The 24,388-nt window shown below is 42.3% G+C and overlaps 1 protein-coding gene and 1 long non-coding RNA gene across 4 annotated transcripts in view; both read left to right on the forward strand.

Annotated features, from left to right (window-relative positions):
• FRMPD4 (FERM and PDZ domain containing 4) overlaps positions 1 to 14,080 on the forward strand; it is a 376,391-nt gene extending 362,311 nt beyond the window's left edge. For 2 of the 3 annotated variants that reach the window (XM_070289748.1, XM_070289749.1), the window contains 5 exons: positions 477 to 659; positions 2,647 to 2,785; positions 8,006 to 9,073; positions 9,431 to 10,723; positions 12,217 to 14,080. In XM_070289748.1, the coding sequence (XP_070145849.1) occupies positions 477 to 659; positions 2,647 to 2,785; positions 8,006 to 9,073; positions 9,431 to 10,723; positions 12,217 to 13,541 (4,008 nt within the window). In that variant the 3' untranslated portion in view covers positions 13,542 to 14,080. Of the gene's footprint in view, positions 1 to 476; positions 660 to 2,646; positions 2,786 to 8,005; positions 9,074 to 9,430; positions 10,724 to 12,211 lie in introns of all 3 variants that reach the window. The other variant, XM_070289750.1, reaches the window with a different exon arrangement.
• A 2,333-nt stretch (positions 14,081 to 16,413) lies between these two features.
• Positions 16,414 to 22,559, forward strand: LOC138930140 (uncharacterized). The gene is made up of 2 exons (XR_011446100.1): positions 16,414 to 16,482; positions 21,380 to 22,559. It is a non-coding gene; the product is annotated as an uncharacterized lncRNA (long non-coding RNA).
• The last annotated feature ends 1,829 nt before the right edge of the window (positions 22,560 to 24,388 follow it).

A 24,388-nucleotide genomic window follows, 5' to 3' on the forward strand; every position in this document is an offset into this window, starting at 1 on the left:
AAATATGAAGAGCTGAGAGAATTGGTGCACTCTCACAATGGCCTCCTTTTAAATCATTGGGCCAGAATGATTTGAAAAAGAAAAAAAAATCCTCATTTCTGATAGCCTCTCATGATAATGAATATGCATGCTATGATAACATTTACTTCCTACATTATTCATAATTTATCAGAGCCTTGCTGTAATCATATATCTGGTTCTTCTAATTGGATGATTTAGTACAATATAACCTGGGAATACTTTCTAAAGAAAATGTAATCTTAGAAAAACAGACTCTCAGGTTCAACTATGCCTGGTGCTTCAGAGCATTTTCATTGTTATTTTATTTATTTATTTGTTTTGGCCACATCATGAAAATTGCAGAATCTTAGTTCCCCAACCAGGGACGGAACCTGGACCACGGGCAGTGAAAGCATGGACCAGGGAATTGCCAGAGGTCTGGTATTTTAAAAATTTTGTGGACATGTCTTTCTCAGCAGGCAGAAAAGCGCTCAGAAGTGACCCTCTTGGTGGGACCTCGCTATGGCATAAGCCATGTCATAAACACCAAAACCAATCTGGTGGCTCTTTTAGCTGACTTCAGCCATGTCAACAGGATCGAGATGTTTACTGAAGAGGAGAGCTTGGTGAGGGTGGAGCTCCATGTGCTGGACGTGAAGGTAAGTCTTTCAGATATTGACATATGACCTTGCTTCCTGATAGTGCTTCTGATATTTACAAAGCAAGCAAAATTTCAATCTGTGCAGCCCATCAGTGGTGAAATGGGTAAAGAAAAAATCCACTCAACTCAGACATGAGGGCTCCAGTCCTCACTAGACGGCTCTGTGATTAGGGAACAAGTCCCTTTCTTTCTCTGAGCTCCATCTCTTCAGCTCTATATGAGAAAGCAAATGAGTTTGGGTCTAAGGTCCTGTCTGGCTCCAGAGTGATGGGGAGTAGGGGAAATGTTTCCCTGCTTACTTTCTAGAATATGTGGTTCTTATGTAGAGAGTCAGGGAGAGTCTTCCCAACTTTGTTTGGATTCGCCATTCCCTTTTTGATGTAGCATGCATATGTGCTCATTCTTTTGGAAAGACTAAGTATTTCAGTCAATCTGTCTTTTCACGCTGTAGCAATTAGTGGTGGCCGAACATCTGGCCTCTTGAATATCATGGCCATTTCACTGGAAACAGCCATCTGAGTTTTTCCTCAGAGGGCAGACATTTCCTCCCCAAACAGAAGTTGACAGGAAGCAATCCAGGTCCCCTGTCCCTGCCGTCTTGTCCCAGTCATAGATGAGTCATTGGATTTGGGCAGCATTAATGTATGTGACGTTTCTGTACAGAAAAGGCCCAGTGACTCCACAGAGGAAACAGGTTGAACCGTGAGAAGTCGTGTTCTGAGAATGGGGGAAGGACCCACTCCCAGCTTCACCCTGACCCCCAGTGCTGTGGGAGGGGCAGATTAAGAGTAGAGGAGAACGTGGAAATGGGCTTCTACACAACAGAAGGGACTTGTCAAGGGAGAGCGTGGAGCTCAGGCATGCCGACCATGGCCCATGGTGTTTCATGGGCTGAATCCAGGGCACTGCACTTGATTTCATGGCAACGAATGTCCAAGGGGAGACTTGGCACACCTGTCCTGGTCCCTGACCAAAGATGCTAAGAGCAATGTAGCCTGTCATGTAAAGGGGCAGAAGAATGCGTGTATCGGGCGCAGTCATCACAGACCTGATAACAGGGAAAATCCATCTCAAACAGAAGGAGGTGACAGGACCCTGTGGATGGGTTCCTGTTTATATAAAAGAATTGCAGGGCTGCTTGGAGGGAGACTGCCATTGAAATGGAAGGAAAAGGCAGCAAGTCGAGTTGATCAGGGCCTTGGGGCGGAAGTTAGGTTTCATCACCCAAGGCCACCGTCCTGGCCAGTGTCCTGCCCCTGGCAGTGAAAGCAAGGGACCTGTCATCTCGCTGCTTCTGTGCCTCTCCGGTTGTCTGCTTTTTTCTTGCTCCCTTATTTTCCTCTCACTTTCTCTCTTTTTCAACAAGAACACACCAGCATATCCACCCTTCCTTTCTCAATGAGGATAGTTGCTTCCCCGTATGCCCAAGATCCTCGGCCAATTATGTTTCCAGAAAGTTGGGGCAAGGCCTTTTCTCAAATCCTATGTCTATTTTACCCTCCCTGTGAATTTACAATTTCTTTTAGAAGTATCCTTTTCCTGGATCTCTTCAACACTTTTCATTCAGTCTTAACAGTAATTTCCACTTGATTTTTACTTCAATTCAACACAAATTTTCACCATGAACCCAAACTTAGTCTTCCTGTGATTTTTTTTCAGATAGTGAATTCGTATCTGTTAACTGACTCCTTACCTGTGACTTTTAAAAAGATTAACGATTTGAAACAAAACCAGTGTTATTTGTTTTAACCCAAGATAACTTGGAAAAGACTCCAAATGTCTAGACTTTCAAAATGGTGTCACCTGAACTTTTTTCACTCAGGCTCTCTGTTATGCCTGACCTTTCCCTCATTTGTGTTTCTCCAATGAAACAGTCACTCCAAAAGTTCGTTTGTTCACATTTCATAAACACAAATGTCACTGTTGTCACTTGAGGAAGGTTATTAAGGGGGGATGTTTTAACCAAAGTGTTCTCTTCTGTGTAGCCCATCACGCTCCTGATGGAGTCTTCAGACGCCATGAACCTGGCCTGCTTAACGGCTGGATACTACCGTCTGCTTGTGGATTCCAGGAGGTCAATATTTAACATGGCCAACAAGAAAAATGCAGGGACCCAGGACACAGGTATTCTCTTCCCAAACTCAGGAGGCACCGACCTCCCTTCCCCATGCCAACTGACAACAGTAATAAGGATGTTTCCTTTTAAGGAGAGATGAGAAGATTTAATCATTATAGACGTACAGGCTAATATAGGAAGAGAGAGAAGTAAAGGATTCCATATTTTGAGACCAGACAATGTATTGCTGATATAAACTAGGGGTGAGTTAGCACTACAGAAGCAAAATCTAGTATGACAAAGCAATCTGGTACAATGTTGTTGTTGTGGTTTGAATTATTAAAAAGAATGATCTAAGACATGTTGACCAAACTTGTTTACTTTAAAGTGATTAATATTTCAAAAAATAATAAAGTAAGGATATTTCTTGAAAAATTAAAAAGTATACCCATAAAAGCATCTAAGGTCCAAATTTAACACAAAAACATCCAAATACTTCTGATATGTTCTAATATTTTTTTAATGAAAATGTTGATTTTTTTTTAATCACATTTTACATGGGGCTTCCCTTGTGGCTCAGCTGATAAAGAATCTGCCTACAACGTGAGAGGCCTGGGTTCGATCCCTGGGTTGGGAAGATCCCCTGGAGAAGGGAACGACTACCCACTCCAGTATCTGGCCTGTAGAATTCCATGGACTGTGTAGCGTCGTTCCATGGACACAACTGAGCGACTTTCACTTTCTTTCACATGTCATTTGGCAAATATGGTACCTAGCTCCAAAGTGGAGAAGGCAATGGCACCCCACTCCAGTACTCTTGCCTGGAGAATCCCATGGACAGAGGAGCCTGGTAGGCTGCAGTCCATGAGGTCGCTGAGAGTTGGACATGACTGAGCAACATCACTTTCCCTTTTTACTTTCATGCATTGGAGAAGGAAATGGCAACCCACTCCAGTGTTCTTGCCTGGAGAATCCCAGGGACGGGGGAGCCTCGTGGGCTGCCATCTATGGGGTCGCACAGAGTCGGACACGACTGAAGCGACTTAGCAGCAGCAGCTCCAAAGCAGTGATTTAATTATTGTGAAGGGTGTAGGTCTCAGCCTTTATGTCTGATTTTTAACTGCCTCATTCTCCCAGAGCTAAGTCAGGGTGCAGAGAATTCAGGATGGAATGCCCAGTAGTTGTGAGCCTCCAAATTTATAAGCAGCTGACCCCTCATTAAGGAGCCCTACATCCAGACGCCAAGTGCCTCCTCCCACGTCAGACTCATGTCCAGGGTTCTGGGACTTCTATCTTGGGAAGACATAGAAATTGTCCAACCCCTGGACTTGGGGCTCTAGAAGGGACCCTGGACATCATATTACCTTTTTAGCAGAAGCATCAAAATGGCAAAAATCAAATAATTCATCTCAGCCCTTTGACAAGAAGAAATAGCCCCAAAAGTGCAGATAAGGGGGGTTGTAGCTGTTAAACTGAGAGTTTCTTTGAGGGAAGATGGTTTTCATTTATTCTAGAACTGTTTTCTGAAATTTATTTTATTAGAGTATAGTTGATTTACAGTGTTGTGTTAATTTCCCCTGTACAGCAAAGTTATTCAGTTATACATATATCTGTGTGTGTGTGTATACATTCTTTTCACATTCTTTTCCTTTATGGTTTATCCCACAATATTGAATATAGTTCCCTGTGCTGTACAGTAGGACCTTATTGTTTATCCATTCTATATATAATAGTTTGCATATTTTTCTTCAGTGTTTGAACTTTTCCTCTATCTATAGTGGAAAGTCAGTAAATGTGGCTGATGACAGAGCCTACCATTCAAGTCAGAGATACTGAGCCATGAAAAATGTATAATTAGAGGCTCCATAATTAGAGTTATTTTAAAAGAAAAGGAAATTCTGGGAGAACAAATTCCATTGTCAGTTTTTGAAAGAAAATGGAAGAGAAAAGAAAGGAAGGAAAATCTACTTTTAAACTTATCAGGAAACAAAAATTATTATTCCCTGAAAATATAGTAATATGCAGCTAGGCACACATATAGATAGGCTGGTACACAGTTTATTGTGACAGCTTGTTGAGTGGAAAAAGTTACAGTCAAAGGGTAAAGGAAAACCAGAGAGTTGAGCAAGGCATGATGGAAGGTGACTGGGACTTTCAGCCAGATTTCATCCCAACCCACCTTGAAGTGTCTGTTTGATTAAAAATACATTGAATCAAAGAGGAGGTGGATGTGTGTGCTGGGTTCAGTGGTGAATATCTTTATGACCACATGCTTTCATTGAGCAAGGAGATTTAGAGCAATTGAACTGTGACTTTTGAAATTACAAAGAGCAGTTCCACAATTTAACATATTTCTTTTGTGTTGGAAAATCTTAAAATCCTAAAGTGTATTGTTAAAATCAAACCTTTCCCCCATGGACAGTTAAGATTATATGGCTGCAAGAGGAAAGCCAAAGCTACCATTCTACAGATGGTTACAGTAATAGGGGCCTCAGTTCTGTCCAATTTATAGCAACTCACAATGTGTTGTTGAATAAAGTTTCATGAGGCAAAAACTTAGTTCCAAAAAGTATCATATCACCATCGGGAAATAATGGGGCTTCAACCTTTTGGTCATTTCTCTTGGTTCGACAGTGAGCCTGAGGGTGAGGGCACATGTTCCGAATAGCACACACAAGCCTGCATGTATGCATGCGCGTGTTTAATAAGAGAGGACGAGGGAGAGAGATGGCACACTCCAAAAAGCAACTAACTGGTTGACCCAAGCAGAGCTGCAGCTCGGAGCTCAGCTTCCTCTAATGGCTGAAAAGCCTCCCTTCTCTTCAGAAATTCCTCCAACGATCTCCTGAGACTCAAAAAACTGTAGAGTCTGAAGTCTGTTAAGGCCAGCTCATCTTAGGAGACATCCTTCTGTGTCTCCTAGATCATTCCAGAAGCCAAATCAGTACACCCTTCTAGAAGAAAGCCGAGAGAGTGTGTGTGTTTTCTTCTTGTCTCAAACTGATCAAAGACCTTCATCAAGACCTCTAGCTAGGAACAGTAAACCCCTCTTTCTTCTTCACTGTCTTGAAAATTAACCCTTCAAGTACTTTGCAAATCCCTGAACTTATGTAGTTAAGCATCTCTGGACCTTAGGAAAGTCTTATTAAATTGCTTTTAGCCTGCTGACCTATTCAGTTTTCTTGTTGGTCTAAACCAGGGGTCAGCAAACCATGGCCCGTGGATCAAGTCGTGTTCTTGTGAATGAAATTTTATTAAAACTCAGGCATGTACATTGTATTAAATATCTAGAGTAGCCGTAAATTACCAAAAGCTTGAGGACTTAACAGAAACTTGTTCTCTCACAGTTTGAGGGGCTAGAGGTTCAAAACCCAAGCACTGGCAGGGTTAGGCCCCCTCCAGAGATTCTAGGGGAGAATCTTGTTTTGCCTCTTCCGGCTCCGAGTAGCCATCTGCATTCCTTGTAGCTGCATGACTGCAGTGTCTGCCTCCATCTTCACTCAGCCTTCCCCCTCTTCTATGTATGGCCCAAGTGTGCCTCTGCTTTTCTCTTATAAGGACACTTTCCATTGGAGTTAGGGTCCCACACAGATAATTCCAGGTGATCTCATCTCAAGATCCTTACTTATATCTGCAAAGACTCCTTTCAAATAAGGCCACATTCATAACTTTTGCAGGGTCGCCATTGAAGTCACTGCATCTGTTTGCTTATTTGTCAGCTATGGCTCCTTTCATGTTACAACAGTTGAGTAGTTGCTGAATGGAGCTGTTGACCCCACAAAACCTAAAATATTTACTCTCTGGCCCTCCCTTTACAGAAAAAAATCTGCCAACCCTTGGGTTTAAACCCAGAGCTCTCTTACATCCTTGCTCAACCACTCTCCCTCCCCACAACAACCTGCACTAGTCACACACACACACACACACACACACACACATACACACACTCTCACACACAGAGCCAGTCATAATTCATGTCATTGTTAATAAAACAATGCTGAACCCCCACAGGTGTATTTATTATTAGGTCACATGTAAATATGCCTGTTGTGTAACTCAGTGTCTTCAAATTTTATCTTTATTTGGTACTCATGAAAATATCATTTATGAAAATACTGAGTGAAATGACTTGGAACATTCTTCAACATTGAGTCCATTATATATTTGGGAGAGAGCCAAAACCTCTTCAGTAAAACTGTTTTTGTTTTTATTTTTCCTATATCTCTTGTATATCTGATATTGACATTAATCAAACTTGGGCCAGAGGGCAATTTGAGAAAACAAATGGGAGAATATGTGGCCCTAACATTTCCTCAAAATGTCACCTCTGGAATTGACAAAGCAATATTGACACAGTGACTCACTGCCCTGTCTTAGTAAATATCAGAGCAAAATTTCCACAGCAGAATTCTCTATTGGAAGACCCTTAAAGATCAAATAACACAATGCTGTTTAAATTAGGATTTTGCCATTTTAATTCTGGAGGAACATTAAACAAATCTTCAGGAGTTTTCATGATACAAATAAAGATGGAAATTCATCAAAGTATTAACTATGCTTAGAAATAGCAGAGAGGAGTACACAACTTGTCGATGCTCCACCTTCTACATCCTGCCTGTATGTGCATGTGTGTTTATGGGCATGCGTGCTGGCACTCATATGTAAAAATATGCAAACCCACTAGGACAGGAAAAGGCTAAAGAGGAGTTTTAGTACTACCATTGCAATATGTAGTATTACAGTTTGTGTTACTATACATTATGTACATACATATTTATTATTATATTGCCATAATATTTCCTGAAATACATGGTAGAAGTATGAGGATCCTTGACCTTCTCTTAACTCAATGAGGAAAAAGTCCAGCATCTCCCTATGCAAAGTGGGAAATGTTAGATTTCGCTTTGCAAAGAAAAGGGCAATCTTTCCCGGAATAACAGCCCACTAGACTATCACCTTTAAGGATTTTTTAAAGGTATGTTGTATATTCACATCTATAGACATAAAGAAGGTCTTTTAAATACTAGAACCAGAGATCAGATGGAATGAAGCTGTAGTGCCCTACTCTCAGATGGTATTCTATTTTATCAAGTAGCAGTTCTATTTTCTGCAGTGTCAATTCTCCTAACCAAGAAATCCTTACACCTGAAGCCTACTACTCCCCTGTTTGGAAAGCTGAACAATAGCCATATTCACAAAAGTGATGCTACAAGCCATTAAGTTAAGAAACAGAGACCCAGAAACCAGCCTGCACAGTAATGTGTCTTTGCATGACTCTTTCTCTTTAGGAACTGAAAATAAAGGAAAGCACAACATGCTTGGTCCCGAGTGGAACTGTATACCCCAAATGACCACCTTCATTGGTGAAGAGGAGCAGGAAGCACAGATAACATACATAGATGCAAAGCAGAAGGCAGTTGAGATTCCAGATGGCACCTTGTGTCCAAAAGACCACCACCGGCACTTGTATGTGGACAACACCTATAACTCAGATGAGCTGACCCAGCAGCTGACCCAGCCGGGTGAGGCTCCATGTGAGGCAGACTACAGAAGTCTAGCTCAGCGGTCCCTGTTGACCCTCTCAGGCCCAGAAACTCTTAAGAAAGCACAGGAGTCTCCGAGAGGAGCCAAAGTGTCCTTTATTTTTGGAGATCTCGCCTTGGATGAGGGGGTCACTGCCCCCACGCTCGGCTATGAAAGGCTATTGGACGAGAGTCCAGAACTGCTGGAGAAGCAGAGCAACCTCTACATAAGCGGTGCCAACGACATGAAGAACCTGGGTCTCACTCCAGACGCAGAGAGCGTCCAGTTCATGGCCAATTCTGTGTATGCAAACATAGGTGACGTGAAGAACTTCGAGGCCGCGGAGGGCATAGAGGAGCCCCTGCTGCACGACATCTGTTACGCGGAGAACACGGATGATGCGGAGGACGAGGATGAGGTGAGCTGTGAGGAGGACCTCGTGGTGGGAGAGATGAGCCAGCCGGCCCTCCTCAGCCTCTCTGGCTCAAGCGATGACATCATCGACCTCACGTCCTTGCCCCCTCCCGAAGGGGACGACAATGAGGATGACTTTCTGTTGCGTTCCCTGAACATGGCCATCGCCGCGCCCCCACCTGGCTTCAGAGATAGTTCTGACGAGGAGGACTCTCAGAGCCAGGCTGCTTCCTTCCTCGAGGACAAGGAGCCAGGCAGCACCCTGCAGAACGACGAGATCCCCGTGTCTCTCATCGACGCTGTGCCCACCAGCACCGAGGGCAAGTGTGACACGGGCCTGGATAACACTGGCGTTTCCACACTGGACACTCTGGAAGCTCTGTCCGTGTCAGAAGATCCGCAGACCAGTGACAATTCAGGTTCTTTCACGATTGTTACATTTATTCACTGATAGCCATATCCTTCCATCCCTTCAAGCCATCCGCCCTTGGAATCCTGTCATATGTCCTTCATTTCACGCATGTCCCGTTTCCCAAATGTGCTGAAACTACCATCATGGGTTTTTCATGTATGTGGTTTCCTTTTTTTTTTTTTTTTAACATGTGGCACGTTTTTTCCCCCCTATTTCCGGAACAACTGTGCAATAAACTCAGAGTCCTTACTGAAAAGGGGAAAACTTGGTATTGTTTTTAATACTAATGAATCCCATGTTCTTACGTGTCTCCTAGTGCCTGTGATGCATCCATTAACCGCTTCTTGTTTTTTACGGCCTGCAGGTGTAGCCATCTTGCGGGCTTATAGTCCCGAGTCCTCCTCTGACTCGGGCAATGAGACTAACTCTTCTGAAATGACGGAGAGTTCTGAACTGGCCACGGCCCAGAAGCAGTCAGAAAACCTCTCCCGCATGTTCTTGGCCACTCATGAAGGCTACCACCCTTTGGCGGAAGAGCAGACAGAGTTCCCCGCCTCCAAAAGCCCTGCTGGGGGCTTGCCTCCAAAGGCCTCCCACACTCTGGCCGCCCGTCCAGTGAGTGACCTCCCGCCCAAAGTTGTGCCTTCCAAGCAGATGCTTCACTCGGACCACATGGAGATGGAGCCCGAAACCATGGAGACCAAGTCAGTCACTGACTACTTTGGCAAACTGCACCTTGGGCCGATGGCATATTCCTGCACCAGCAAAAGGAAAAGCCAGCCGGCCGATGGGGAGGGGAAAGCACCCCTTAACGGGAGCATGCCGGGGAAAAAACAGCAGGGGATCAAAACAGCCGAGGCGGAGGAGGACGCCAAAGGCGGTAAATTTGCTACTGTGTCTTCAAGGGACAGTCAACACCTCAGCACTTTTAACCTGGAGAGAACTGCCTTCCGCAAGGACAGCCAAAGATGGTACGTGGCCACTGAGGGCGTTGTGGCTGAAAAAACTGGATTGGAAGCAGCACCGGGTATCACCTTTCCCAGAGCTTCGGGTGTGGGGAGCAGGGACGCCGAAGGGAAGGATGACGGGGCTCCCGAGGGAGAAGCCATCGAGGTTTCAGGACTTGGCCCGCGGGACCACTTCTTAACAGATGTCACCTGTGTGTCTTCCGCCAAAGACTTAGGTAACCCAGAGGATGCCGACCCGTCCGGCTGTGACCGTCCCGCCAAGCTCCCGGAAGCAGAGGAGGGCGTGGGCCGTCTTTGTGACTACCACTTGGCCAAGCGGATGTCGTCATTGCAAAGCGAGGGCCATTTTTCTCTCCAGAGCTCTCAAGGCTCCTCGGTGGACGCAGGCTGCGGCACGGGCAGCAGCAGCAGCACGTGCGCCACTCCGGTGGAGTCCCCCCTCTGCCCCGCCCTGGGGAAGCACCTGATGGCGGAGGCCTCCGCGAAAGGCGTGAGTTACCTTCCCTCCGAGGAGAGAGCCCCCGGGCTGCCCAACCATGGGGCCACCTTTAAGGAATTACACCCACAGACAGAAGGGATGTGTCCACGGATGACGGTGCCTGCCCTGCACACAGCCATTAATGCTGAACCCCTGTTTGGCACTCTGAGAGATGGATGTCATCGACTCCCCAAGATTAAGGAAACCACAGGTACAGCAATGATGGATTTAGCACTTTGCAGTACCCGCCAGGAGCATGTAAAACAAATTTACCACAAGCCTAAAACTAAAAATCTGGAAAAAAAGTAAAAGTTAGGGTTTTATTCTTGAAAAAGCTGCCGAACTGCGGCCAGGTGAAGTGTCTATCATCAGTCCCCCAGTGTTTAATACATACTGATGTTTCTAGATCTGGGCAGTAGTGGCAATGGCATTTGCCCTTTAGATTCCTGCTCTGTCTTGCTTTTAGAATTTAATGGAGCAATATTTTTTTTTTCCTGAATTCTAAATGTAGACTTTTAGCCAGGCCCAGTGCTACTTTTAAGTTATAAGAATCACAAAAGGTTGATTTCCTTCTCAAGATATCAAATTTCTCATTTTGCCATTTCATTTTTGAGAAGCAGGAAAGGATAATAGAGCAGGGGATCTGGGAGTTGGGAGGGATTGGGAGAGATCATTTGCCTTTCAGCAATATTTCCAGATTCTCCATACTCTGTAAAACTCTCTAAGATGAGTATTCTGAGGTGGCAGGCCTACTGCAGTGTCAGGAAGGTCTGGGGGTACATGATGAGCTGTTTTATCTCCCCCCAAATAATAAAATAATAAGTACAGGTAGAAACATGAGCACAGCTATCTTCTGTGCTCATCTTCACCATTTTGCCACCAGGTGGGCCCTTAGCGGTCTCCAAGACCCACTTGTCTAGCCATCGTGGGGCAAAAACAGACACTCGTTCATACCTTCCAATTTCAAATTATGCCCTCAAATAGTCTTTTCCAGTAGGTCAGTAGATGTCAGTGAGACCTTGTTCTTGTTCAGTTGCTCATTTGTGCCCAACTCTGCGACCCAATGGACTGCAGCACGCCAGGCTCCTCTGTCCTCCACTGTCTCCTGGAGTTTGCTCATATTCATGTCCATTGAGTCAATGATGTCAGTTAATTTCCATTCGTGCCCTTTTAAGATTATCTCCTTTGTCAAAACTCACCACTAGTTTCACCTGCCTTGGGAAACCCATCTCTGAATGTTACTTAACTCATCTCCTAGCTAGCATCTTTTCCTCTAAACTCGTTAAAGGATACTTTGCAGTTTACAAAGAGCTTTCACCTAATTTACCCGTTGCTTCTCACAAAAATTCTATGAAGTGGAAATTGTGCTTTTCACATGACAACTTTTCTGGCACTTTCCCAGTGTCTCAGCTTCAAACCCTGTAGCAGGAAAACCTCATGGGGTCCGCTTTAAAAGATTAGTATATTTAATTTGCATTAATTAAATTAGGCCACTTCTTTTTAAAAAGATAGCCAATGCCAGGATTAATCTAACTCCTTAAAATGGAACTTCAAAGTCATAAATATGCTTGAATAATCTCTGTAAGACGTGTGTTCTCTCGAATATATCCTTGGGAGATCACAGACATCACATAGAGATTTAGTAAAAATGACCACCCATGAGGTGCTTAATGATTCTCTGTTTTTCTGCTACCCCTAGTGTAGCTTTGACAGAGCCTGGGAAGGAGAGACGAGGAGGCATGCCTTCAGCTTGGTCTCAATATCCTGAAGCTGATCCCACCCTGCTACCATCAAACATTCACTCGGAATCAAAGGTGCCAATTCCAAATCAAGACCCTAACGATTTCTCCCAAGCAAACCAGGCCTACGGAGAGGCTGTGAGCTGGTGGCCACTGGATCTGAGAAGGGGGAGCCTTAGGACATCCCCCAGCCAGAGGGCTCTGAGACGGAGCAGCAGTATCCTCTCAGGATCTGTCAGTTTGGAGACCTTCCAGGAGAGAAGCCAGGGTGCGGTCAGCTTAAAGTGTCCAGGTATCACAGAAGCACAGGAGACCAGTTCAGAAAGGCGAGCAGAACTCCCCCTAGGGAAGAAGCTCACCAAAAGTTTTTCCCAAAGCTCGATGCACTTTAGCTCTGAGGGGAAAGTTCACAAAAGGTCCCCGGTGGCTCACAAAGACTCAAAGCTATATAGGACATTGCCCTTGCGGAAGCTGGAAGGCAGCCATTGGAGATGCCGGGGACCTTTCAGCTACTGCTTCCTGAACCGAGGGCAGGATGAAGATGGTGATGAGGACGAAGAGGAGGGAGAGGCCACCCACCAAGTCTCTTGCCTCTTTCGACCACAGATGACTCAAGCCATGCCAGACCCAACCAGCCCACCCCTGGCTGTTGGAATTCAGAAGCAAGGAGGAGAGCTGTCCAGAGGTTCAGTGCTGAAGGTCTGGGCCGAAGACTTGAGTGGCCCAGATGATGTGGACTTCAGCAACTTAGCTTTTGATGCCCGGATTGCAAGGATAAATGCCCTTAAGGAGAGCACATATACAATGCCCGATGGGTTCCTCGCAGCCCAAAATGATGCCAATGAGCTGCTCTGCCTTGTCAGGGCAACCAAGGGAAGGAAAGAGGAGTCACGCCCTGAAGCATATGACCTAACACTTTCTCAGTACAAGCAGCTATTATCCATTGAGTCCAGACAGTTGGGAAGTGCCTGTCGGAAAATGGCAATGGCTGAGAAAAGCCCAGAAGAGATGCTCCTAGCTATGACTTCCAGCTTTCAAGTGCTCTGTTGCCTAACAGAAGCCTGCATGCGATTAGTTAAAGTCGTGAACTCTGAAACACAGCGGCAGGAAATAGTAGCAAAGATCGATGAAGTGGTCATAAACTACATCTGTCTCCTGAAAGCTGCCGAGGCAGCCACTGGAAAGACCACTGGTGATCCCAATGTTGGACTCTCGATGCGACATTCAACCACCATGGCCGCTCTCGTAAGCACACTAACACGTTCTCTCAAGATGCTTTTAAATAAATAAAGTATGAAAGTCACGTCATAATCTACCTTTGCAAAGCCATACATGAACTTTTATTTACTTTATGTGTACGATGAACAGACGTCTCCTTTCTTCTCTCTGTATATTTTGTTATTTTCTATGAAATAGGAGATAAAAGTCACATTGATGAAAAGTTGAAATGTACTAATCCAGATGTATTCTGTTTATATTATACATATATATACATGTAAAAGAAATATACAAGAAAGTGGTGACATTTGGCTATTTTTCATATAGTCAAAACTCCAGGTATGTGATGTGAAATTTTAATTTCTGCTGTGTTGGAGCAAAACAATGAATCCTATCCCCTTTCCTTCCAAGCTGATACTTGGAGACCATATCATTCATATTTAGAAGTAAAAAAGAAAAGAAAAGGAAAGAAAAATCACAATGTATATAAAACAGTACTTATGTTTTAAAGCTATGATTTTTAAGCATTGGAAATAGCAAAAAGACATTTAAAATTCAAAAAGCTATTATGAATTATTAGCGAATATATAATAAATTAATTTTTGCTCATAGTGTTTGGTTATCTGATGCTTTTTTCCAAGAATCCTACATATTTCATTTTGGCTTATGCCATTTGGGCTAGAAATGGGGTGGGAATGGATTCTATTGTGTCAACACAAATACTCTTCATGATGTTTCTAGAATGAATGTACTTCCCAAATAGAAGAACAGAGGGAACGATGGGCAGGTTTCTGGATAATACCTACTTATAGACTAATTATGGAAAATGAAAGTAATTCGGAATACCAAAATTAAATTGTTTGATGAAAAGAAAGCTCTGCTTTGACTCAGTGTCAAACTATACAAACCAAAGACAATCTCTCTGCCCACCATTTCAGCCATGAAACATAGGATTTCCTTCAGAGTGACAGAGCATTTAGAGAAGTATTTGCAAAATTACAAAAAGGAACATAAAATGACCCTCACAAGTAAATGCAGGTCCAGTAACATGAAGCAGACCACTCATCAGGCTATGAGTCACATCGCAGATCACAGCTCTCAGCAAAGAGCTTCATGCATCCCCTCTGCAGGAGCCCATGCTTCCAACCAAATTTGTGATGACAGCCTAACACTGGGACAAAGTTTTGAATCTGGAATGTTACAGAAAATCAGGGAAAGATAGTTACTGTAATATGGAAGCCATACTGAAATAAATAATGAAGTATTTATGAAATGTTCTAGTCTGGATTGGCTGATAGAAATATGTAAGCTGGGAAAAAATTTGTTTAGAAAATGAGTGGTAAACTTGACCACTTTAAGTGAACCTGGTGGAATGCAAAGAAGTTTTCAGAACCGTCGTCTCTCTAAAAATGTATCTTTGAGTCAAAGCAAAAGGATGCCAATTCTGCAGTTGTAAAATAAAGTTGATAATGTACATATGTACTTCATGGCTCTTTTAGTGTTCAAGTTACACACACTCTTATTTATGTAGATGGCTTCTTAAAATATGACAGGAGTGTGCCCAGTGCAAATATTTCCATTTTTGTAGGCATAACACAGTCCCCAGTTGCTATCTCTCTCATCATTCGTTCCATAGAGACTCAATTTAAAAAGCCACACATATTTATAGGTGGTAGCAAACAAAAGAAGTTTAGACATGTGTTATTACAATGTTTAATAAAACATTATTTGATTACAATTATAAATATCGGTGTTTGATAGAAGTATTAATGGTGTTTACTGTGGAAAATTTTGGTAAATATTCTGTGTACTAAAATATTAATAGGATTGTGTTCTATGTCAGACAATGTGTGAAACATATATATTATCTCATTTAATCATCACAATGATCTCATGGTTTGGACGCTATCATTAATTCCATATGGAGGCAATATGGTTTCATAGTTAAGGACATGGAGTTTGCAGTCAGACACTTCTTGATTTAAATTTGGGCTCTGCCATTTTCTATTCCTTTCATCTTGGGAAAGATAGTCAATTTTTCTCAGTCTCAAGTTCCTTCTAGTAAAATGGAAGTCAATAATAAGACCTATTTCCATAGGATTGTCATGAATTTTAACTAAAATTATGTATATGAAGTTCTTACTGCAATACCTGGCAGAGAGTAAGCACTCAGTGTTATATATCACTATCATCATAAGCATTGCATTAAATATATTGCCCAAGATAACACGTGGGGGCTGTTTGTTTTATATGCATATTGTATCCTGACTGTGCAGAATACATTAATGTATTGCATATGTATAAAAGAACTATACAAGAACGTGACATCTCCAGTTAGAACACCGTCCCGGTCCATTTCATTTCTTTGGGAGGCCTCAGTGAAATAGCTCTGGGTCTTACTAATCAATCTCTCAGAACCTTTGGGTGCACCAATAAATTTTTGTTTCATATAAACAAACTTTTTACTACTTAGAAAACCTCAAAAGCTCCCCTGTTGCTAAACGTGCTTCTCCTAAGTGGGGTCCAGATCCACTAGAGTGTAGGAAGAATGTATTAGAATGATCCGTGTGTTTATTTTTATCTAGCCTTTTTTACATTTGTGTATGTTTTATAACAGCCTAAGAGCACAGTGGTATATGTACATCATTTTCAATAAATCAGTTAAATAAGCATATGCCTGGTGCATGTATGGGATATTGTCACAGACAGAGTTGCACTCACTGAAGTGTGCAGACCACTGAACCAGAGAATGAAAGTTTCTTGTCCCTAAGGTCCCTTACACTTAGTCTGCAGCCTAGTTTTCAAGGTGTATCACCTATCATTTTAATTAATCTTTTATGATAAAGCTTTCAAACATATACAGAGGTAGACACAATCATATAATGAATCAATATGTACTCATCACACACCAATTCATGTCCAATCTTATTTTCTCTATTTCTAGGCACCTCCTTCCACAGCGTATGTAGAAGCCAATCCCAGACATCATAGCATTTAATCCATGACTATTTCGGTAAGCACTTACTATAGATAAGAATTTTTAAACATAATCATAATGCCATTTTTACACTTTTTAAAATTAAAAATTCCATAATATCATCAAATAAATGTTACAGAAATAATGAAGAAACCCCCAAAGACAGTCATTGTCAACAATTTAGGACATCTGCTTTCAATTTTTTCAATATCTATGCTAATGTTATTATTATTGTAGGTGTTTCTGAGTGTAACTTTTGACTCAGTCTGAACACATTTGCCCCGTTTCTGAGTCTCAGTTTCACCATATCTTATGTAAGTGGATTGGCTGGAAGAATCTGATTGACATGGAAAGACAGAGGGCTCAGATGAATCACCCTGACAGTATTAGGCTGCCAGTAAATCCCAACGACTTATGCAATTGCATTAGACATTAAAATTAAAACAGACCCCTCAGCCCAGCTGAAGTTAGTCTAATCACAAAAGAAATTATGTTTCAGAGAAGAAGAACTGACTATATTGAAATGACCAGCCACAACAACATTACAATAGATCGATTCCTTTTGCTGTGAATTTCCTCTTTCATCATGCTCCATCTTTGGAAAGACAATTTGCATTTCTGTTCTTCTTTTATATAGTTCTAAGTGTCAGTTATTCTCTGAATGTTATTTCTGAGCTACTCAGGATGGCACTCTTAATTTATTCCTCCTGGTTTACTCTTAATTTGGCAATGTTTGTTCTCTTGGACTGATTATCACCATTTGTAATTGTGTTAACTATTTTTGAAATTGAAAAGGCAAATTAGCTATGTTCAGGTGATTCCTTCTCTGTTCTAAACCGTTGAGAATCTTCACAGGAGTCAAAATATATGGATATTATTACATTGTTTCTCTAACCTGATTTTGTGCTGTGAAAGGGGTTGATTTTAGCAGGGGTTGGGGGAGGATGTGTTTGAGATATAGAGGTGTAAAAGAGGTGTTTGAGTATATAAATGTGTGTGTGTCTGTCTGTGAGTATAGTTTTCAGTTTAGTTTTGTGGATTTCAGTGCAAGTTTCCCCTCTGGCAGTCCAAAAACTATGATAAAACTTTCAAGTCAGATTGCAGAAATAGCTTCTCAGCTTTGAAAGATCAAAGGGTTGGAATCTTACCTTTTGAACTGAATTTTATTCATACCAACTTGAACATCACTAAGTTGGGTACTTTTTATTCCACCTATTCCCTAGCCTACCCTTCTCACTTTTTCATTTCAAAGCTTGGAAAGTAACCTTCAGAAATTGTATTAGAACTTTTTTAATTTAATAAATAAATAAATTTCAAAGACTATACATAGGAAATTCATGAAAGAACAATCCATGTCTTTATCAACTGTTTCTGCTGTAGAAAAGAATGGAATTAAATCCTGCATAGCTGAAAGAAGTAGATAATCAATTATCCCAAGTATTGGGATAACTTATTTCACCATTAAACTTGAAATTAACCCACTGCCTTCTGCTGAACTTGCCCTAATCTTTCCTCCATATTTATAATCGCATCTCAGTTTTCTGTTGCTTTAAAATTAATGTGCCACACTGCATGGCTTCTGGGATCTTATCTTCCCAACCATAGATTGAACCCGGGCCCTCGGCAGTGAAAGCATGGAATCCTAACCAATGGACCAGCAAGGAATTCCCTTCATTTTTCACTCTGCAGTCTAAATTCTTGACTAGGATGTCCTTTGCAGTCTCGTCATTCACAACGTTAGGAAGAATTAGCTTCGACTGTCAATATAGGTGGGATTGGGGAAGCTGAGTCTTCTTGGTTAACTCCAACCAAGCAATAGTTCTGTTTTCCTGTTGAATTAGTACCCTTGGCACATCTTGCTGTTTGACTACATGACCCATAACTCCTTTCTGTCTCCCAGCTCCCAGGGTGAGTCCATTCATTTGTTCAAATAGCTGTTAACAATGTCCTAGTCTGGGCACACACTCTGCTAGTTTCTGGAGGCAGGGTACAATATGATTGACGTGGTCTCTGCCAAAAAGGGAACACCCATTCTAGAATGGGTAATCCTTTGTTATTTCTCAAGAAAGAAGGGGCTCAGGGTAAGTCAGTGCAGGCAGTCTTCACTTTGTATGGTAGTACAGGACTGCAGAGAAGACCGTGCAGGCCCAAAATGCATAAAGTGATCTTAATACTGTGAAAAAATTATAATTGTTCTGTGATCCATAAAGACTTTTAGTCAAAATATTCTCTTATTAATTATTAATGTATAGGGATATGACAATATAATAGAATGCCTATTTATCCAGTACACAGTCATTTAAAACATTAGAAACTCTGAGAATTAATATGAGTCTTTTTGTAAAACCTTATAAAGAGTAGTTTGAACAGTACTTGCCTTTTTTGCATCATGTAACTTACAGTATGGGCTTCCCAGGTGGCTTAGTGGTAATGAATGTGCCTACCAAGGCAGGAGATGTGGATTCTATCTCTGGGTCAGGAAGATCTCTTGGAAAAGGAAATGGTAACGCACTCCAGTATTCTTGCCTGGGAAATCCCATGGGCAGAGGAGCATGGGGGCTATAGTCCATAGGGTTGTAAAAGAGTCTGGCATGGCTTAGCGACCAAACAACAACAACAACTTACAGTATGGAATTAGCATCTTTGTATGCTTCAGCAAGTTGCCATACTCCTTTCTCAGGATGGATCAACTTCCAACATTTTATCATCGGTGCTTTCTTTGTTGTGAAATGTCTCTAAGAGTTCCTTGATGTGACTGTTTTTCCCCAGTGTCACTTCCTCGGGGACTGCTTCACCCTTTATGTCACAACCACTTCCCGTTTTTCTGTCACTAAGTTCGCCTTCCCTGCATCCCTCCAGACGACCTGCATATCTGTAATCCCAAATGAGGACAGTGATGGCATTCCCACAGTCACCTGCTTCTTCTATTACTCCGTTTACATTCGATTATAATTCTACTTCCAGAGTAACCACTTTTATTTCTTTGTTGCACTTTTGCCTTTATCGGCCAGTTCCCTGTTGTAATCATCCATTTTTTTATAAAACGTTATATGGTTCTGTTTCATCACTCAGAAGAAAGGGAGGAAGCACAACTTCATGCTTTGCTGTCTGTGCATGAAGTGAATACCAGATGTCATATTGACTGATCAGTGGCAGACTTTGAAGGAGATAATATGATTAGTCATTGATCATCATGCACATCTTTTATCATTTATTTCTATTTATTTATTTGGCTGCATCAGGTCTTAGTTGTGTCACTCGGGATCTTTAGTTGCAGCGCATGGACCCTCTAGTTGTGGCACATGGGCTCAGTAGTTGTGGGACAAGGACTTATTTGCTCCGCAGCATGTGGTATCTTAGTTATCCAACCAAGGATAGAACCCATGTCCCCTGCATTTTAAGGGGGATTTTTAACCAGTGGACCACCAAGGAAGTCCCCATCTTTTATTTATATAGTGGTTTTTTGATTAAAGAGTTAGTAGCAAAATTTGTTCTTTATGGAGTTACTCACAGTTAACATACCATGGTAACCAAAGTTTAAACCATGTTGTTGGGGAACTGGTGTTTAGCTAAACTGTGTTAATGGAGATTCACATATATCAGAGCCATCCAGAATGAAGACTTTCTGTACTTAGGTGTTTAAAGGGTCTGAAATCTGTGGTAAAAATGACTGAATGGGTAGCATTCAGTACTGTCCAATAGAATTTTCTGCAATAATGGAAATTTTCTAAATCTTTGAAGTACAATATAGTAGCAAAGAGAAATGCATGGCTATTGAGGACTTCCAACATGGCAACCGAATTTTTAACTTCATACAATTTATTAATTTAAATTTAAACACCCACCCATGGCTAGTAGCTACCATATTGGGCAATGAAACTCTAGCAGACAAACAGACCAAAAAAATGTAGAAAAATAAGCATAATTGTGACAGATTGCAGTAAAGTCTAAGAAGGAAATTGATAGGCTGTTAAGGAAGATTTTTCTAGATTTGGTAGGATGGAGCTAACTCTGATCATTTAGTACACATGACCTCCATTTCACACAGGCCGTGCTAAAGACATGTAAAGGGTATATGTAATGGAACAGCAGCAGCTAAAGAGTATCCTTCATTAGAGTGCCCCTGAACAATGCCAACACACACAGAGACTCAAACAACACTCACTTGTTCTTAGCATTTGGATGCCTTAGATGATCATGTATGATTTACATGGATAACTATACTCTCCCCAAGATCTGAAAATCTGCTGTGAATTTTGACCATAGATTATTTTATGACGATTACCACATATGATGGTATATGCCAATTGTGTCAAATACTGACCTAACAGGCAGCATATGCAGTTTGTTCCCTGAAATATGTCTCTCCTGAAAACAGTCTGATGCCACACCAACCCTCAGTCCAGAGCTGGAACTTTCCACTGCTTTTCCCCATCTTTCCACCGGTTCTTGGGCCCAACTTCCTTCTTGGTTAGGTTCCAAGCTGGATCCCAAGTCCACTCAGATGTGACCCAATCTTTCTGAGATTTAAAATATATACAAGGTAGAAAGGAATAAAGGAAGCTGTAAGCTCAGAGTTTGATGAAAGCCAATTTAACTTGAATCTCCACTATGCATTATTGTCTTCATTATTGCCTTTGTCTTCTTTCCCCGCTTTATCTCCCTGACACTCCCTACCCCCACCTTTCTGTACTACTTTTCTATTGCTGAGTAACACATTAACACAAACTTAGTGGCTTGCAATAACACACATTTAGTATCTCACAGTCTGGAGGTCAGGCGTCTGGGCACAGCCTAAGTGGTCCTCTGCTCAGGGTCTCAAAATGTTGCAAACAAGGTTTAGGTTGGGCTGCATTCTCATCTGAAGATTTGGTTGGTGATAACTCTGTTTCCAAGCTCATTCAGATTGCTAGAATAATTCATTTTCTTGCAGCTTTAGGACTGGCCATTATTCCTGCTGTTTTGCTGGCTGGAGACCAGAGGCTGCCCCAGGGTCATAGAGGCTGCCCACAACTGCTTGCCACAGGGCCATCTCCAACGTGGTTGCTTATTTTGTCAAGTCTGCAAAGAGGTTTAAGTCAGGTCTTCCCAGAATAAACTCATTTAATCAACTCAAAATTAAATTGATTTGGGACCGTAAGTACATCTCCAAAATTTCTTCACCATTGCCATATTCTGTTGGTTAGAAGCATGTTCTAGGTCTTGTCCACACTCAAGGGGAGAGGGCTGGATGGGGCGTGAACAGCAGGGGCAGGAATCACGGGGACCACCTTGGGGGCTGTCAGCCCTGCCGTCTAAGGCTTTTCCTTCAGCCTTCAAACAAACTCAACAGGTCACATATTCCTCTGAACAGAATATACAGTGTAGACACTTGAAATACAAACTTCAAAAGCTTTCAGAACCCACACCTCTGACATAAGTCATCAAAGGCCAGGTGGACAGCCTTTGGCCAGCTCTGTCTTGGCCCTGGCCCATTCTCTAGATTTATTTCCATGTTAATATGCCGAGCTTCTCTGGGGCTGGAAACTCCAATAATTATGATGCACTGACCTGTACAGGTCAGGATTTCATTAGTGGTGAGTCCATAGGTAAACTTTCTGCAGCAGTATGACTTTCTTCTTTGCATTCATTTTAGAGTCAAGTATGACTTTGAGGTCAGGTTACATCAAACAATTAAACTGGCAGATGAATTAGTAAAGATGCTAAACTTTAGCCAGCATAACCATGCCTTTCTCATGTATTTATGGGAAGGGGGATGAATAGGCTCCAGGTCACCTGCTCCTCAGTTATTCATCTGAAGTGGAGCCCACACAGTGAAGTTCAATTGGCCTCCATGCCCACTTGGCACTGCTGGCCAGAGTACCCTGAAAGGATGCTCTTTTCTTCATGTGGGCTTAAGCAGAGATGAATATGGAACAGGGCTCATTTCTTTATGGATTCTCTCCCTTCGTTTTGCAAAGCTATGTAAAACTATATTGTTGAATCAGGCTATACTGAAGTATTCTGTTCATACTCCCTTGATTTCTGAGAAAGCTGAGACAAGGCAAAAGACACACACACACCCGTGCCCATGCCTGTGATGTAAATAAATGTAGTGTCACATCACCCAGAAATACATGCCTGTCTTTTCTGCCTCCTGTCTGCCTCTGTTCCTCACTACTGCAAATGTGGTTTCTAATCTGTTACCAGTATGATTAGAATGACATTAATAAAAACACCTAACATTTATTCAGGCAAATGTGCCAGGTACTATGCCAAATGATTTTCATGCATAATTATTGCATCTATTTCCTAGAACAACCTCTGAGAAATTATTATCATGCCTTGCTTATTTTTCATTTTTTGCTATATCCCTCGTGTTGTGCAATATCCTCTTGTAGCTTATTTTATACCTAATAATCTTTATCTTTTTTAAGAAAGAAAATTGAGGCTAGAGAATCCAAATATAATTGGCCCTAAATCATGGATGTTGTCAGAATCAAGATTTGAACTCAGGAATTGCAGTTTTCTTCACCAGGTTTGGGCCAAGTAGCTAGCTTGATTGTTTTTAATCAAATAAATACAGCATGTATTTTTTAAAAACTTAAATTCCACCAAAGAAATTACAGAATAAAAAGCAACCATCTCCCATCCCAAACTCTCCACTAAGTCCCAGTTCCAAGAGACAACCCATTTCACCAGTTCCTGTTTTTAGTTTTTCTAGTGATTTTCTCACCCCACTCCAGTACTCTTGCCTGGAAAATCCCATGGACGGAGGAGCCTGGAAGGCTGCAGTCCATGGGGTCACTGAGGGTCAGGCACGACTGAATGACTTCACTTTCACTTTTCACTTTCCTGCATTGGAGAAAGAAATGGCAACCCACTCCAGTGTTCTTGCCTGGAGAATCCCAGGGATGGGGGAGCCTGGTGGGCTGCCCTCTGGGGTCACACAGAGTCGGACACAACTGAAGTGGCTTAGCAGAGCTTAGCAGAGTGATTTTCTCCTTAATTCTAAATAGTACGATTTGTTGACTTACCGACTATGGACAATCGCTGCCAATCACCTCTTGAGCGATGAGGAATTCACTTATTTATGTTACCGCTCACCTTTCTTTCTCCTCCCCATCCCATATCTAATAGGGGTGTTACTGTGTTCTAGTCTTCATTATCTAACTTTAAATATTATAGTTAAACCTCTGCTTCTTGTTCAGTCATCTTTAGACGGTCTCTGTTGATTCCTCATTGATGTGGAGTGGAGCAAATTATTTCCCCAGCATATCTTTCTTTCCCCCTCACCACTTCTTCACTCATTCCTCCTATTTTAGGCCATGAGTAGCAACACTTCAGTACTCTTGCCTGGCAAATCCCATGGACGGAGGAGCCTGGTGGGCTGCCATCCATGGGGTCGCGAAGAGTCGGACACGACTGAGCGACTTCATTTTCACGTTTTACTTTCATGCATTGGAGAAGGAAATGGCAACCCACTCCAGTGTTCCTGCCTGGAGAATCCCAGGGGTGGCAGAGCCTGGTGGGCTGCTGTCTATGGGGTCGCACAGAGTCAGACACGACTGAAGCGACTTAGCAGCAGCAGCACCACCACCACCACATTGATATCATTTACACTGTTATTAAAAGCAACATTGGTCACAATGTTTAGGGACCAATGTTTTGTAAACCACTACAGCCTGGAAAACCAGCATAGTTGACTGCTTTTGCGAAAACCACGATATTATCCAGACCTCTTCTAGAAGGTGAAACAGAGACCCCTATATGTGGAAGGAAAGAAGAAAGAGTTTACTGTGAATTCATTGTATCTTAAATTGGTGATTTTCAAAGTGTGGCCCTTGAACCAGCAGCAGCAGCACTTTCTGGTAACATAGAGATGTGGATTCCTGTGTTCTACCTAGACCCACTGACTCAGGTTCTGGGGGGTGGGGGGCGGTGGGGGGTGCAGTCCACCAGG

This window comes from Ovis canadensis, chromosome X, assembly GCF_042477335.2.
Source record: "Ovis canadensis isolate MfBH-ARS-UI-01 breed Bighorn chromosome X, ARS-UI_OviCan_v2, whole genome shotgun sequence".
Lineage (NCBI taxonomy): Eukaryota > Metazoa > Chordata > Mammalia > Artiodactyla > Bovidae > Ovis > Ovis canadensis.